At 42.2% G+C, this 16960-nt stretch overlaps 1 protein-coding gene across 3 annotated transcripts in view; it reads left to right on the forward strand.

The window, feature by feature from the left end:
* The first annotated feature begins 4398 nt into the window (after window positions 1–4398).
* The window catches only part of agla (amylo-alpha-1, 6-glucosidase, 4-alpha-glucanotransferase a), a 32352-nt gene continuing 19790 nt past the window's right edge, over window positions 4399–16960 (forward strand). Inside the window, exons 1-6 of one of the 3 annotated variants that reach the window (XM_005754481.1) lie at window positions 4399–4515; window positions 8816–8944; window positions 10997–11207; window positions 14121–14290; window positions 14554–14757; window positions 16518–16699. In XM_005754481.1, coding sequence (XP_005754538.1) covers window positions 8857–8944; window positions 10997–11207; window positions 14121–14290; window positions 14554–14757; window positions 16518–16699 — 855 coding nt within the window. In that variant the 5' untranslated portion in view covers window positions 4399–4515; window positions 8816–8856. Of the gene's footprint in view, window positions 4516–4540; window positions 4717–8815; window positions 8945–10996; window positions 11208–14120; window positions 14291–14553; window positions 14758–16517; window positions 16700–16960 lie in introns of those variants that run through there. The other 2 variants (XM_005754480.2, XM_005754482.1) reach the window with 2 other exon arrangements.

A 16960-nucleotide genomic window follows, 5' to 3' on the forward strand; every position in this document is an offset into this window, starting at 1 on the left:
TCAATCTCAGCTCCGGTTACCACCCGCAAACAAATGGTCAAACAGAGAGACTCAACCAAGAATTGGAGGCTGCCCTTTGCTGTGTCACCAACCATAACCCGGCTACCTGGGCTGCACACCTACCATGGGTCCACTATGTACACAATTCTCATGTCTCAGCTTCAACGGGTCTTTCCCCTTTCGAAGCTTCCCTAGGTTACCAACCTCCACTGTTTCCTACCGAAGAGGCTGATTTGGCTGTGCCCTCGGTCCAACACCATCTCCAGCGTTGCCGGAATGTGTGGACCCAAACCCGTGAAGCCTTGAAGAAAGCTGAATAGGGCTGAGTATCGTCACTGATTTCTAGAATCGATTCGATTCCGATTCAAAAGGTCCTGAATCGATTCGCTCCACGATTCGATTCAATTCAATTCAATTCAATTCAATTCAATTTGAATCTGGGAAATTTTGCCTCAGAAAGTCAGAAATAATATCATTCAGATCAGTACATTTACATATTTTTGTATCTATAAAAAGGAAGCTGACACTTTCCAGACTTTATCAAAGGTGTGAGCATCACTGATATGAGTGATTAACAGACAAAGAGAGAGAGAGAGACTGTGTTCTGTGAGCGATACCAAGAAGGTGCTGAAACCTGTAAGGGTCCACGTAAATCCTCCAATGGGATGTTTAATTTAGCAGCCAGGCTGCCATCTGGGAATTTTACTCGGGATCGAAGTCAGGTGAGCACATGGACAGAGAAAGGACCTGGTAGTGAAGCTACCCACCTCAAAGCATGTCCACGCAACAACACCACCAGGAAAGCAGTCTTTGCACTATATGGAACATAGGTTTGATTCTGTTGTCTAAACACCAAAAACACTGAGAATCCTCCACCTTCATCCAACTCACCACTGAGTACTTCTGGAGTGGGACGAGCTCTCCCTAGATGTTCAGGTGGTCGCAAACAAAAGCTGAGGCTGGGTACTGACTGCAGCTGACGATATTAACATACCTCCAATTACATCCTATTGTCTACAGCTGTGACGGCGCATATTTTAGCTGGTGTTCTTACAGAGCGAGCCAAAGGACCTTGCAAAGAAAAGCGTCTGGACTTCTTTAAGTTACTTGAAGACGTTTCACCTTTGACTACGATGACCTGGATGACTGAGAACCTTCACAGACTTACACAGCGAGCACTCTGCAGAGGTCATTTTCTGACCTAATTGTTCTGTCATAACCAGTATGGGCTTAGTGTGGAAGAAAAGTTCATCACGTTTATGTGCAATAGTTAAAGGTGCATTTAGGAAGTTTGAGTTAGCAAGGCCCGGGCTCCCACAGACACATGCACAGTATGATCTCCTCTCGGGAATCTCTCTCCTACAGCTCAGTCAGATTCTGCTTCTGAGGTTTTCTGCACAGGTGAGAAAAGAAAGTAAGATAAGAGCAGAGCAAAATAAAGCAAGAGGCAGGTATGAAGACAGTAGGAATCAGGTCATTACCAACAGATGTGTTTGTAGTTATGCTGAATTCAAGGGTGGGAAACCAGAGGAGCACCTGTCCCTGAAACACAACACCAACACTCAAACAGATAGAGAGAGAGCAAAATGAAAAAAAACTACAGTAAAATAAGTAAAATACTTTAGCATTATGCTATAATATGCTGGTTAAAAACACATGTTGCTATTGTTATTATAATTGTATTATTGTATGTTGTGGTATTTCCATCTCAGTTAAACAAATCTTTCATATTTGTCACATCCCTCAAACAAAGTTTCATTTAGACCACATATAAGTCCTGAATGGATAGAATTTTTCCTTTTTTTAATACACAGGTCACTACAACCCTCCTAGAAAAGAATGCACAAAATATCTGTGTTAATATTAATTTTCAAATGTTCATCAAAACTGCAAGAAACAACACTGAAACCACGAACAGCAATCTAGACACATGATGCTGATGAGGAAAAAAAACCCAAGACTTTTAATGTTCCTAGCATAATGGTTAACCTTATAAATAAACATGTCATAAGTTATAACGGAAAATTTGATGCATCCAATTACAGATAGCGTCTGATCTGATACCACCTGTGTGCTTCCATCATATCAACGATCCTGCTGAGCGACTACGACTACTGGGTCTACTGGGTCTGTGACCCAGTATGATTCTGGTTGAAGTTATAGTCTTTGATTTGTTGTTATTCTTGGTCTTGGTTCTACTTATTGTTCTGTGTGTGTGTTATATCCATAGTTGCTAGTTTCCAGATTTCTGTTACTGTTTCCTGTTGTTGTTGTTTTTTCTTTAGTATATTTGCTACAGTGCAATAAAGGTTTTTAGTTTACCGCAGTGATGGCCAAATGAGGCTGAAACACTGACGTTTGTAGAGAAAAGCGGTTCATTACGCCAAGCTTTTCAACACAAGCCTCTTTGGTGACATCTGGTGGCCAAAGGTATGAAGAGCAGCTTAAATCTACAACTTCTAATGAACTGCTTCATTATGATTGCCCACAGAGCTGAGTTGACAGCTTCTGTTTGATATCATGTGACAGCTTGTCTGGTATCTGGCTGGTGTTTTGAACATGTGTTTTTTGGGGTGAAAAAATGATGTTATGTCTATTTTAATAATAAATAATTTTGATGAATAAGCCTTCCTTGTTTAATCATGTACCATGGTGTGTTCTACTGTTGTTTGTGACTTCTTGATGTTTTTATTAATAAAAAAAAACTATATATAACAATGTACAACACAATCTTATGATAGGTTGGGAGTAATGCTTCCTCTGCGAGGTCCCTGCCTCCACGTACTCCACGTGAGTATGTAACTAACAAGTGGACAGGTACATTTATATACAGTATAATATACTATAACTTCTATAATTATAACTATATGTACTGTGTATTTCTTATGTTCATTTTGTTCATTTGGGAGCAGAATTTCTGATGAACTGGTTTCACTTTTTCACACAGGGTCATGTAAGTTTGGATTTTTTTCCCCCTTAATAATAAAAACCTTCATTTAGAAGCTGCATTTTGTGTTGACTTCTGTTATCTTTGTCTAATATTCAAATTTTTGATGATCTGAAACATTGAAGTGTGACAAACATACAAACAAAATATGAAATCAGGAAGGGGGCAAACACTTTTTCACACCACTGTAAATGTTTGTTAGAAATTGAAGCAGAAAAAAGACAGGACGGAGGTGATTCTCATGAACAGTTGCAATGCCCCCAGCACAACCTGTGGATCTGTAGTAAGTGGACAAAGCTGCTCCATTAAGTCTCCATTAAAGACTAATATATCTTTAATATAGTAGGTGACCGAAAAGGCCCAAGACAGTTGGATAAAGGGACTATAATGGACAACACTGGCACTGTGTAAATCTCATTAGATGCATAAACTGAGCATGAAATGGCTACACAGTGCTTACAAAAGCAGATAAACCTAAAGATCTGTTATTACATTATCATACACTGAACTCAATTCAACCACTTACATCTATTTATCCTTGACAAGACTAGTACCTGATCCGAAGGGTAGATATGACAAAATAAATGTTAACTACTGGCAAACCCAGTGAGAAGTGAAGGTGAGACAAGAGATGAAAGAAGACAGAGGGACATACATGCTCCTAAGTTAAAGAAGCATAAACTCTTTCACTCTTTTCATTGCAAATGTTCCAAATAACAATACCAACAGCTGGTAGAACATGTACCACATATTGTTTTTGCAGTGGCCATGGATCGAGTCCAGTATCGGCTCTTTCCTGCAGGTCATGTCCCACAGGTCTCTGCTGTGTCTTCTGTCTACTACTGCTTCTGCCCAATAAAGTAGACATGCCACAAAATAAAGCTTTTATTATCAGCATCTCTTAAAAGTGTCAGCAGCAGTCTCAGACACCAGTGTTAACAGGAGCAGATACATTGTGCCCAGGGGTTAACCTGGGAATTAGTGGGTGGGGAAAACCTAACAGCTGGTGTGCAGCAAATAAATAAAAATAAAACATATAAATATGTATAATGTGAACTCCTCTATATTTTTCTTCTTTGCATACAGACTAACCCGCTGTGTTTACTGCTCTTTGTGGATTAGGTAAATCCAACAGGATAAAAACAGACAGATCAGCATAAATACCAGTCTAATACCTAATACTGGCCATTAACACCGCAGCCTGCCTTGTACCAGCCCAACACTGTAAACTTCACCACAACACTTCAAACTAACAAGTTTAGGCGGTGTTGTGCTGCAGACGCTGGCTGTGGGAAACAAAACATAAGGCTTTTGCACAGTGCTACATATAAAGACAAACCCAGACTTCTACTTTAGCTCAAATCTTTGTGTGCTGTTTTTGTTAAATAGGGCTTTCAAAACGGAAAATTCGCTTTACGCGTTTATTGCTTGTTTTTTCTCATCATTACGGTGAAAGCACTAAACTGTACGGTCTGTAGCCACGCCCCTTCCCTACAGCTGCTGTCTATCCGGGAAAATACCACAAACTGTTCTGTTGCTGTGACGGACCCCGGACACACAACGGACAGGTGAACGGCGTTTTGCCTTTGCTCGTGTTGTTAGACGATGACGATGCTAGCTTGGAAGACAAGTTGCTAGCTACGTTAGCTCAGCGGCGTTTGCTTAACTAACGGTTGTGATGTTATTTGTAACGTGACTCTTTTCACGTTGCAGTTGTCTGTTCACTTTTGGAGCCTGCTGTGGTTAAACGGAGTATCAGCTGTTTGCTGGTAAACAGCATTTTCATTCTTCTGTCCCCGCTGACCTCGTTAGCTTGTAAATGCGGATTATTATTGAAGTATTGGGGCCAAATTGCTCTACTGTGTTATTTTCCGCAGTGAAATTGTCGCTTGACAGCAGCGCCCACTACAGCGCGCTGTGCTACTGGCTGACGGTGTGTGTGTGCAGGCTGTCACACCGTGTGAAACACAATGATTCCGCTGTTTTGTTGACCGTGTTTCTTCAGACACGCTGTGCCGAACTGTGAAATGGTTAAACACTGGTGCTGTGCAGCAAAGCGAGGCAACAAGAAACGAGCTCGCCTTTAAACTGAGCGCAGCCACATGAAGGACGTTAGCTGTGCAGACTCGTGTTTTTCCGTTGCAAATGCTTATTAACTTGATGTAAATGTCCATGTCTCTGAGTTTGTAATGGCGTGGACCCAATGTACCGAATGAGCTGGACGCTTTTAAAAATAGATGCTGTGACATTAACGGCAGAATTCCTGACCTTGTCCTGGCCACCTCGAAGCACTGCGCAGACTCGGAAGAGAGGTCAGTGGGGTTCAGTGACTTCAGACGCGTTAACCTGCTCCTGTCAGTGCAGAGCGAGGTTTGCAGTTACATCGCAGTAATCCCTGAATTCAAACCTAGCAGGAATATTAAGACTCACTATATCCGCGTACTGTAGTGTCTCTGTCGGGTGTTTAATGGGCTTCATTTTGCACTCAGTTAAACATGTATGTTATCCTGTAGATCTGATTGGTAGGACGTGCTGTGAAATATTCTTTTAAAAATATATTTTTTATGGTGTAAAAAAACAAGGTTCACAGTTCACCGAGGATAGTTGATGTCCAAATTCATGAGTCGTTGTCACTTTAAACTAACTGTAGTTACTTGCTGTATGTTATGTGAAATGAGGCCTGAACTTCCTCACTTTGTGTAAGAATGGATTGCTTAAAGCATGTCTTAAACGTCATACTTTAAAAAAACTTACATTCCTCACCCTGGGGACCCTTTTCTGCCACGCCCGAAAAATGCTATAAAAAGATTATATATTCATTTTTTTTCCACTTTAAATTAGCCAGTCTTTTAAAACTACTTCTCCCTGAAATATTCATGTAAAGTTTTAATTATATTTCGGGGGTTTTAACCCTTTTAATCGCAGTTTAATTACATGAGCGCACCGTTTTTTTTAGCCCCCCAAAACAAAACGAAATATTAAAAAACAACAACATTTGAAGTAATATTTGATTGTTATTATAATTAGGCCTTTAGATGGACTAAAGATTGGCACCAACCTTCATTTCGATTGCCTTTTTTTTTTTTTTTTCAGGACCAGAAAATGGTCTTCAGGCGGCAAATGCTCCTCCTCTAGGCCGAAATAAGTGCATCGTCCCGGGGTAACTCGCGACGATGACCGGGGCATGTTGCGTCGGACTCCTTTTTCCAGTACACACGTCCGGTACCACGTGACAACAAATACATCATTTCCTGTTGATTAAAAAAAAAAGCACCCTCTCATCGCCCTAGGGACCGAAAATGGCCCCGCCCGAAGAGCGGGCGAAGCCGCTGCTGCACGCCGGAATTGAGTCTTCCTTTCCCTGCAGGTCTGTCTAAGCAGCCCGCTGTTTTCCAGCAGGGGTCAAATGTGAAGCAAGGGCGCCACCCGGTGGACAAATAAAAAAATTACAACTCTAAGGCCACCACTGCAAACGGAAACGGAAACATAACCTATCACGATCGATTTGTCCGTAATTTTTTTGCCGTGAAAAATAGCGTTTATAATGGGTTTCAATGGGGCAGAAAACGGTCCCTAGGGCGACAAGTGTGAGTATTTTTGCTGCTAAGCCGTGTTAGGCTCATGTAAGAAAATCAGACTGAAATTTTGAATCTTTTACAAAAACGAAACCCGGTGGCAAGTTTGGCTATATTACACCCAACACAGCGGAAATGGCTTTCATACGAATAAAAAAAGTGGCAGAGAAAGAGCCCAGTATGACGTGAGGGTTTTAATAAACTCACTACCTGAAGTGTTTGTTTTTCCCTTTTAACCACATCACCCTTTGTTGTCATCATGCCAGTTGCCAGGGAAACCCGAATCACCATGATTATTGCAGTGCCATCCACTAACTGCAAGACTAATTACTGAGTGTGTAGTAGTACAGACAGAACAGTGGATTTGTGTATGTGCAGGAGACAGGAGGGAGTTGTTTACTTTGCTTCCTAACTCCCCAAATCTGTTCCTGATCAAGCAACTCTTAAAAACATGTGCAGGGGTGGGTTTTAATCATCGATTCATCGATTCAAATCGATTCTGGCTTGGATAACGTGATATCAATTCATTAAAATCCTGAATTGATTTTTTTTTTAATATAAATTTATTTTGCCCAAAATTCCAAAATCTCAGGTGAAACGTCACAAAATTTCAACAACCACCAAACAGCTAAGACAGTGAATGAGAGCAGGAACACGGCTTCTGCACAAAGACGTAAACACACAGCGCGGAGCAGAATCAGTGAGATGTCGCCTTTCTCACCGACGGCACGGACACGGTCGCGGGTGAAAGCCGACAGCTCGCTGATTCTGATGTGTCGGCATTTACGCCCTTTTTGCGCTGATTCTAAAGCTGTTAGTCTGAGCTCTCTCCAAACAATATTGACTGAACCAGCAGCAAAAGAAGATCCAAACTACGCTTCACATAAACATCGTCATGAATTCACTCTGACTTTTGCTGTTGCGCTCTCTCTCTCTCCTGCATTATTCGCTTGCTTGTTACGCACAAGTCTACCGTTGTTTACAGGCTGTCGGCCGATGTTTTTTTTTTACTTACTTCTGAAAAGAAAACCTAATTTCTGCTGTTCAACAGGCTTCTGAACAAATGTAAACTTTTTAAAATTATACAAAATGCCTGTTAGCCGTGTCTCTAATAAAACCGCTGTAACTTCGGAGGTGATGTTCATATGCTGATTAATGGTTTTCTTTCATTTTTGATGTACTGCAGAATATTTTTATAAAATCCCAGGCCAGGAAAATCATGTGTTTCTGTGTTCTATCTTCAGCTACTTTGACACAAAGGCCTCGCTGTGATGCTCACACCTTTGATAAAGTCTGGAAAGTGTCAGCTTCCTTCTTATAGATACAAAAATATGTAAATGTACTGATCTGAATTATATTATTTCTGACTTTCTGAGGCAAAATTTCCTCGATTCGAATCGATTCTAGGAATCAGTGACGATACCCAGCCCTAAACATGTGGGATCCATGGAACCCAGGCTTCACCGTTCCCGGGACTTGAAGGACTTGTTGCTGATATCTTGGTTTTCTCTCTGTTTGCCATCCGGGAATCCCTGTGATCCTGCTTTTGTAACATGGGGTGAAACAAAGATTAGAAAGTGCTGAAACCAAACTCACAGTAAATGTAAAGTAGTATATGTTAGCAGTCATGCTTTTCAGTTACTGAAACATTATCTGCTGTTTGTTGGAAAAGATTTTGATACCTGTTGAAATTTATTGGTAAATAACAAAATTGAATGTGAATATGACCACAGTGGCAGTGAGGAACTACACTCTGAAAGCACTGATTGTATTTAACCTTTAGAAGTTCACAGTAGGGATGAAGAAACTCACCCTTCAGTCTGATAGTGGCATACTGGAAAACGAGATGCCATTTAAAGATACCAGTGAGTGCTGTATATCTGTGACGCATTTCCAATGAATAGATGGAAAAAGTGTTTATTTATTGAGTTGACACTTTTTATAAAATCATCTTTCCTGGAGGAAAAAACAAACAGATTTTTTTTTTTAATCATCAACATCAGCCAGTTTAAGGACGGCAGGCACAAAGACAAGCCTTTAAGACCCTACACCTCTCCGTCAATACAGTGTTTAAGAACTTTGTAGTTATTAAACCAAAGTTTTGAACTTGGGTTTTTCCATTACACTTGGTGCTACCTGAGGCCAGTTGGACTGCGATGCTGATATGGCACATACACTTCCAATATTAAGATTCCTGCTGGTGCTGATTGGACAGATGGCTCTCACTGTGTTTAGTTAGAAAGTGTGTTTCACGGTAGGTCACGTAGTAACCTGCCTGTTTTTGTCCTGACAGGAGGGCAGGGATCAGTCTAAATCTGAACCGATTCTCCCAGTATGTTGCCTCAACACCTGAAGCAGATTAGAGTCCTCATGCTCAACGACAAGCAGAATTTAGAGAGAACTCTGTTCAGACTCGAGCAAGGTAAGAACCTGACTGTATTACTGAATGTACTGCACTGTTCAATAGCAATTACTTTATAAAATCCTGCATTTAATGTTTAATATTATGCAGTGGGATTATGCTGCAGTGGCTCCATCTACTAAGCTGCTAAGTTGGTTGATAAGGTTTTTATATGCTACTAATCTTATACATTGAAAATTTGAATGTGTGTGTCTTGCTGTTGTTTCGGTTGAAAAGGTCGGAAATGTTCAATCCACATATATATTTGTATTAATATTAAGCCAAATAGTCGGTAAATCACTGCTGAAGACCTATCCACACACACAGTGTAGACACTGTTCCTTGGTTTCAATGCAAGACGAAGCATAAACCTTTAAAAATTCTGCAACAATCCCTACAAATGCAAAAATCTGTGTTTTGTTTGTTTGTTAGTTGCATTTATATTTGTTCATGTTGGACATGGCTCAAATAAATGTAGGTTAAACAGTTTAAATGAAACATAATAAGGGGATAAGACTGAAACAGTCATGTGTGGCCTGTCAGAGTTATGACGGTGAGAAAATGGCACAGACGTCTGCATTGGAAGAATGATGGTGATTGCATTACTGTAAGCAGATGCAGTTGCAGGTGGTTATATATTAAGTGTAGGGATGCACTGATCCAATCTTTTTCTGTTTGCATAAGGAACCAGTGTTATACTGATGAGCTATAGTCCTCACTCTGAGGAAAGCAATTGAGGGAACCATTGTTTTATGTGGAAGGTACCAAGGTTTAGCTTCAACACTCAGTTTCATTTAAAAAATAAAAATCACAAGTTAGGAAGGGCTTTTCTGAATGTATACAAAGTCATGTAGAAAATATAAACCAAAGCCATTTCATTTTGTTCCCGTGTCCACTCATTCCTACGTCTTATTTCATAGTGCAGCCTTCACATGCTTTCTCAGAAATACACTTCCTGAAAATTATATTCATCTTATTTCTCATGTTGTCTTTTGGATTTGTTAGTGCAGCATAGCTTTTAGCTTAATTCTTAGCTGAAATCAGTTGGGTGTGGCTTTGTCATGTGACCCTTCATCACTTTCTGACTCGGTGTATCAAATGTGTAGTTATTCCTCAGCCTCATTTAGTGTTAAAGATGCGTTTCCAGCTTTGGAGACCAAGCTCAGTGAATTGGAGACCTGGCTTCTCGCCCTCAAAAATCCTGCAGCTAGCTAGGTGAGGGCAATGGTAGATAAGCCACCATAAGCTGTTCCCTAGCAAATCATCCCGCGCAGTTGGGAAACAAGCTAGGTAACTGAGGAGGTATTGTAGCCCTACAGTCAGCCTGTCCACGGTTAAAATTGATTTTCCTCATTTGACAACACAAACACCAGGAACAAACTCTGGTTATTGGTGACTCTGTTCTCTGAAGTGTGAAACTAGAGAATCAGTCAAATGTATTCCTGGGGTCAGAGCATTGAAACTGCTGTCTGAGGGGAAACACAGGTCAGGTCAACTTGTAATTCACATCAGCGATAATGTGTCAATTGGTGGTCAGCAGAATGATTTAAATCATTGTGTAACTTTGCTAAAATGCTCTCTGTAGTTTTCTGAGCATCTCTGCAGTCAGCACAGCTGCTGGCTGAGTGCTGTGCAGAAAACAGTGTGGCCTTTCTGTTGGGATGCACCGTGTATGCACGTTTGTGCATGCGTGAAATGTTTGTGTGCGTGTCGGCTTGGCTGAAAGGGTTGAAGAGATGTGCCACTTGGCATTTAGAGGGCTCTGCATCTGATAAGGATTTTGTTGGCTGCCTGTCATATGGGACTATTTATAGACAGACAATTAAACTCTGTCCTAACTCTGGAGGACCAACAAGACCTACAGTTTTCTGCTAATGACTGTGTGCGTGTGTGTGTCAGGGATGTGGGATTGTCTTGTGAGTGGGTAGCAGTAATGATTACTGCAAGAGGGGAATCTTTTCAGACTTGTTGAGACACAAACAGTTGTGACATTTTAACAGGGTGAAGACAAAGTGGAATTTTCCTTACAATTCAAGTTTGTTCAGTTTGTGTCGTACTTTTCTGTCTGCCCAGGGTTTGAGCTGCAGTTCCGTCTCGGTCCAAGCCTTCAGGGAAAGAAGGTTATGGTGCACACCAACTATCCACTTGAAGGACAGCTGTTTGACCGAAACAACTTCCGTGTTTTGCCATGGACCTACCCAACAGGAAAGGAAGAAGACTCTGATAAGTTCTGCTCTCTGGACCTCAAGTTGGCTGGGTCCTATCAGTACTACTTTGGATATGTGTAAGACCCTCCTGACAGTCGCCCACATTTTATAAATCCGGGGTTTCAATGTCAAAGCTGAATTCAGGAAATGGCAGTAGAAAATATTCCAACAGTTAAATCATTTTGTTGGAATCATCCACGCTATCACTAAAGCCTGTGATAGCATGTCTTTATGTTAGACAGTCTGTTCTTCATTTGTCCATGTTTATTAAAAAATATTGTAGAACTCTATAAATTGTTTAAGAAGTGAATACTTTGTGAAACAGCGTGATAAAGGTGTCAGTCAGAGATGCCGGCCAGTCCCGGAATAACATGCTGAATAGGTCTGGCTAGGTGGAAATCAAACCAGGAACTAATTATTACTATTTTTTAGGTTATAAATTAATATTCCAGCTGAAAGCAATCTCCCAGAGCACTTGGGGTTTGTATCTGGCCCAAGGATATTTGGCATGCAGACTAGAGCAGCAACCTCAACCACAGCAGATGGCCCCGCCCCTCCCTGAGCCTGGTTCTGCTGGAGGTTTCTTCCTGTTAAAAGGGAGTTTTTCCTTCCCACTGTCACCAAAGTGCTGCTCACAGGGGGTCATATGATTGTTGGGTTTTCTCTGGATGCATTATTGTAGGGTCGACCTTACAATATAAAGCACCTTGGGGTAATTGTGATTTGGTGCTGTATAAATACAATTGAGTTTAACTAATTTGAGCACTTTCAGGTTTGTAACATTTAGAGACAATGTTAAGAATATTACATTTATTGTCTTTATTTAACTGGAGCTGCATATGAACCGTTCATTTGCAGTTATACCACGTGTCCACACGTCACCCGTCCACCTGTCGCTCTCCTGCAAAACTTTGGTTGGAACATCATCAGCCACCAGTCCAGACTTCGCACCCAGTGACTACCACCTGTTCCCAAAGAAACATTTGTCAGGAAGGCGATTCTGCGGCGAGCGGCTATGACGTGGGCTTTGTAAAACTGTCACAGCGTCTACAAAAACGCATCGACCGAAATGGCGATTATGTAGGAAAATGAGTCTTTAAGCTTTAAAATGCTGCACATACTATGGAAAATAAACGATTGCTTGTATTTCTAAAACAATAGGACACCTTACTTTTGGGATTGCCCTCATGTTTACTATAGCATGTAAATGAAAAATGGATGTCGCCACTTTGATGTCACCAAATGGTTTCTGACATCTCGAAACCTCAGAGTTAGCTTTTCTGTGTAACGCCATCCAGAAAGGATCCAGTAATATTCAGACAACATTTAGAGCAGTGGGTGGAGTGCCAAGTACTAACCAGTATAGTTTACTCGACAGGGTTCATGCACAAAGTGTACTGGTGCAATGCACAGACATCCTGCAGATTCATTCTAACAGATCGTTTTAATTGTGGAACTCTGTACCGCTCAGCAGTCGATATCAAATCTTCCAAGAGGCACCAACAACAGGTGTGCTTGAAAGGTCCAGTTCACTGACTCAAAGCTCCGTTCCACCAAGAGAGGCCTCTTGCAGCATAACTAAGGGAGGATTGGAAGCTGGTTCCACAGAAGAGGGGCCTGAAAACTGAAGGCTCTGCCTCCCATTCTACTTTTAAATACTCTAGGAACAACAAGTAGGCCTGCAGAGCGAGAGCCAAGTGCTCTAATAGGCTGATATGGTACTACAAGGTCATTAAGATAAGATGGGGCCTGATTATTTAAGACCTTGTATGTGAGAAGGATTTTAAGTTAGATTCGGGTGGCTGTAGCTCAGGTGGCAGAGCAGGTCAGCCACTAATCAGAAGGTCGATGGTTCGATCCCAGGCTGCCTCCTCGCTGCATGCCAAATATCCTTGGGCAAGATACTAACCCCGTGTTTGCCTATTGGTGGTGGTCAGAGGGCCCGGTGGCGCCAGTGTCCGGCAGCCTCGCCTCTGTCAGTGCGCCCCAGGGCAGCTGTGGCTACAATGTAGCTGCCATCACCTGTGTGTGAATGGGTGAATGACTGAATGTGTAAAGCACTTTGGGGTCCTATGGACTAGAAAAGCGCTATACAAATGCAGGCCATTTACCATTCAATGAAGAGAAGCCAATACAGGAGAAATGTGCTGTTTGTAGTCCCTGTCAGTACTTATCCTGCAGCACCGTGAATCAACTGGGGGCTTTTTTAACGATGAATTACAAGAGTCGAATCTAGAAGTAGTAGTGTTGTGTGTTATTTTGCTTCATGGATAGATAAAAGTGGGAATCGCGTATCTATACCTAATACTAAGGAAAGCCCACAGCAACCCGTGGAAGCCACAGTTAGCCTTTGTATATGAAGCAGCCTCCACGTTTACATTAACAAACTGGACTCTATTAGATGGGTATGATTCAAAGCACTGCAGTACTACAGTACCTGTGGGATTTTCTGATATCGTAATAAAATATTATGGTCAAGTATTAAACGCTGCACTGAGTTTTTCCCAGCAAATGAAGAACAACTGTAAGATAACTGCTTAACACTTTAAGTATTAAAATATCTAAAGTGATGTCACCCAGTCGGAATCATATTTTTAAAGTGAAACTTCTCCCAGCGATGTGGCTTCTTGGCTCAGGCGTTTTAACCACTTGCCCTCCGTTGCCATCGTGTAGCCACATCAGTCATTTCATCCACCTTTCTGCTCCTCCTGTCATGGACTCTAAGTAGGAAGTGCTCCAGCAACACTCGCTTAAACGCTTTGTTTGCTTTTGGGTTGCATATCAGCAGCTACAAGTATCACCTCCTCTTCCTCACTGTTAGGTACTCCATCATCATCTGAAACGGACTCGTGGCTCTCAGATAAGCCTGCGCTTGTCTCACTGTTGTTATCTAGAGAAAGTAAATACATGGTGTCAGTCTATCAATCATATTGTGATATGACACGTTTGTATATTTCCTTAACCTGCTGTACTTTGTTAAATTCCATCAGAGACTCGGAGCGTATAGGAGGAGGTTATATTGTGGTGGATCCAGTTCTCCGTGTCGGGGCCGACGACCATACTTTGCCGTTAGACTGCATCACCATCCAGACCTACCTGTCCAAATGTCTGGGACACTTGGACGACTGGCCAGATAGACTTAGAGTGGCCAAGGAGTCGGGTAGGTTAGCACGGCACGCCCACATGGACTCTGGTTCTTTCTTTTGTGTTCAATCATAAAATGCAAACTCAGTCACTTCTGGTTGTTATTGACGACCATGGTTCCTGTCATCGGCCTAAACTCTCTGAATCAATCCTCCTGTGTGTGCAGGTACTACATCACATGGACAGTGCAGTGTGTGAGGGGATTCATCACATGTCAGGACTATCAAACAAAATGCCGTATAGAAGGATTAATAGTACGTCTGTGGGTTTGTCTTCCAGGATACAACATGATCCACTTCACTCCAGTGCAGACTCTGGGGGAGTCCAGGTCCTGCTACTCCTTAGCTGACCAGCTGAGCGTCAACCCAGAGTTCAGCCCAGCGGGTCGCAGCTACGACTGGACAGATGTGGGGGGGCTGGTGGAGAAGCTAAAGACAGAGTGGGACATGCTGTGCATCACAGATGTGGTGTATAACCATACTGGTGAGTTGAGCCATGAGGAGGGCCGTTCATTAGTGTACTGCAACACCGCTTCCTTCCCCTCGAAGGTCAAAGGCCACCTCCTGCATCTGACGTGAGACAGCTGCTGTTCACTGCTGTCTTTAGATTCTGACATCTCCCCTCTAAGCGCTCTACCCTGTGCTTTGCAATCAGACGTACCAAATATTGTTTTGACTGCAGCGACGCGACATCCTTCAGAAATTTCATGGTTGGCTCGTACCAACCACTAACCAAGTTAAACGCTTCAAGTTACCCACAGCAGCTAACTTAACTAGGCACACCAACAGCAGAACATGTTACTGAAGAGTGCTAATTGGTTAACAAAGAGCAAAAATGCAACTGTTTTCTTGCCTTAAAGGATAGCAGGGGAAGTGAATCACAAGGCTTCCTGAGCCAGTCCATGGAGCCGATCACTGACTGAACATCCTGTGCATCACTTTTCATAATGCATGGACTCGATTATGGACTAAGGATGGAGAAGTCGACATGTGTGCACTCAGCGTACATGCAACACGTTCTATTATTGTGATCTTTGTTTACAGCTCATGGTTTGTTATGCTGCACACACTCACTTTTATTTGGCCTGAACATTTATGCAATCACATGTCTTTGTTCCACCACATGTTATAGTACGAGAGGTTTCACAACAACACATGCTTTCACCGAGAGTCTGCACATTTCCAAGGATTGAAAGTGTCATTAAACTGTCCCAAAGGCAGGACTTTCAGACAGATAGTTGCCCTTATCCTGTGAAGTTCGACAGAACAGGAAAGATTGTTGTTGACTCACAATCATAAAGGGAAGTAAAGAGAAGCCGTTTGGTTTTGTTGCCTTTGAAGCACAGCAGGTGAACACTGTGCTGTGGGGAGGACTGGAAACATTTGCTTTCTTATAGTGGGCTCAGTACGGCCTCTGTGGAAGTGTAGCCTCACAGGTTTCTTCCCTGACCTCAAGCACACACTATAACCACGAGGTGCAAGGCAGGAATATGCATCTGACTGACTGGTTGGCAGATGGTTTCTGCCAGTCGCTGGCTGCTGCTGGATGAAACTGTTTGCAAAGAGGTTGCTGCACCAAAGTCCTTGTGATCATTTTGGTCATCTGTAGTTTGCACAGAAGATTATTTAAGACCTTGTATGTGAGGAGCAGGATTTTGAATTCTGGATTTAACAGGGAGCCAGTGAAGGGAAGCCAAAACAGGAGAAATCTTCACGCCACAGTGTCCAACATGGCAGTTAACTCGATACACTAAGTTTTAAAAGTGCCATTTTTGCCACACTTTGTCAGAGTTAAGGTTTGCTCACGCTCCCGTACTCTTGCTGTAGCCTTGTCCAAGGCTTTCACTTGAAATCTATTTAGAATCAGGTCAAGATTTAAAGACCACTAAAAAGTTAGCTGGGTATGGTTTAGGTTGTTGGTAAAACATCTTATAGCAAAACTGGTTAACAGTTACTCTGAAAGTGTTTTTTCAGGTCGAGACTTTTCATTTGATATGCTCGTTGTATCAAAGTGTTTGTGCAGTCCTGCTGGCAGTGACCACCCGTGGATCCCTCTCATCCTCGCTCAGGAAAGGTCGAGCAGTAAAATGAGCCTGATATGAAGGTTAAATACAGACTGAACTCTGATTTATACAGTATGTGTGACTCACTGTCAGACTATTATTAGATCTGTAAAAAGAGTAAAACATTGATGAATAAAGTATTTAAACAGCTCAATGGTTTCTTGTCTGTGTTCCTGCACAGCTGCTAACAGCGTGTGGATAAGGGAGCATCCAGAATGTGGATACAACCTGGTGAACTCTCCTCACCTGCGCCCAGCCTGGGTTTTAGACAGAGCTCTGTGGCATTTAACCACCAGAGTAGCAGAGGGACGCTACAAAGCTAAAGGACTTCCTGCTGACATTACCACGGAGAGTCATCTGAATGTGAGTTCTGGGTTCCTGCACATTCATTCACCTTTGAACTTTCACAAATGTCACAGGCTGTGGTGTGAGCCAATGACAGCCTTGCCTGAGAGCATGAATTGAAATCTTATCCACAGCCTCATCACCAAAGGCAGCTAGCTTTTTTTTTAAAAAATGTTTCTTTAAGTTACTCAGTAGTATCAGGGCGATCGTGGCTCAAGAGTTGGGAGTTCGCCTTGTAATCGGAAGGTTGCCGGTTCGAGCCCCGGCTTGGACAGTCTC

Source organism: Pundamilia nyererei, unplaced genomic scaffold (assembly GCF_000239375.1).
Source record: "Pundamilia nyererei isolate P.nyererei 1_Seehausen unplaced genomic scaffold, PunNye1.0 scaffold00572, whole genome shotgun sequence".
Taxonomy (NCBI): domain Eukaryota; kingdom Metazoa; phylum Chordata; class Actinopteri; order Cichliformes; family Cichlidae; genus Pundamilia; species Pundamilia nyererei.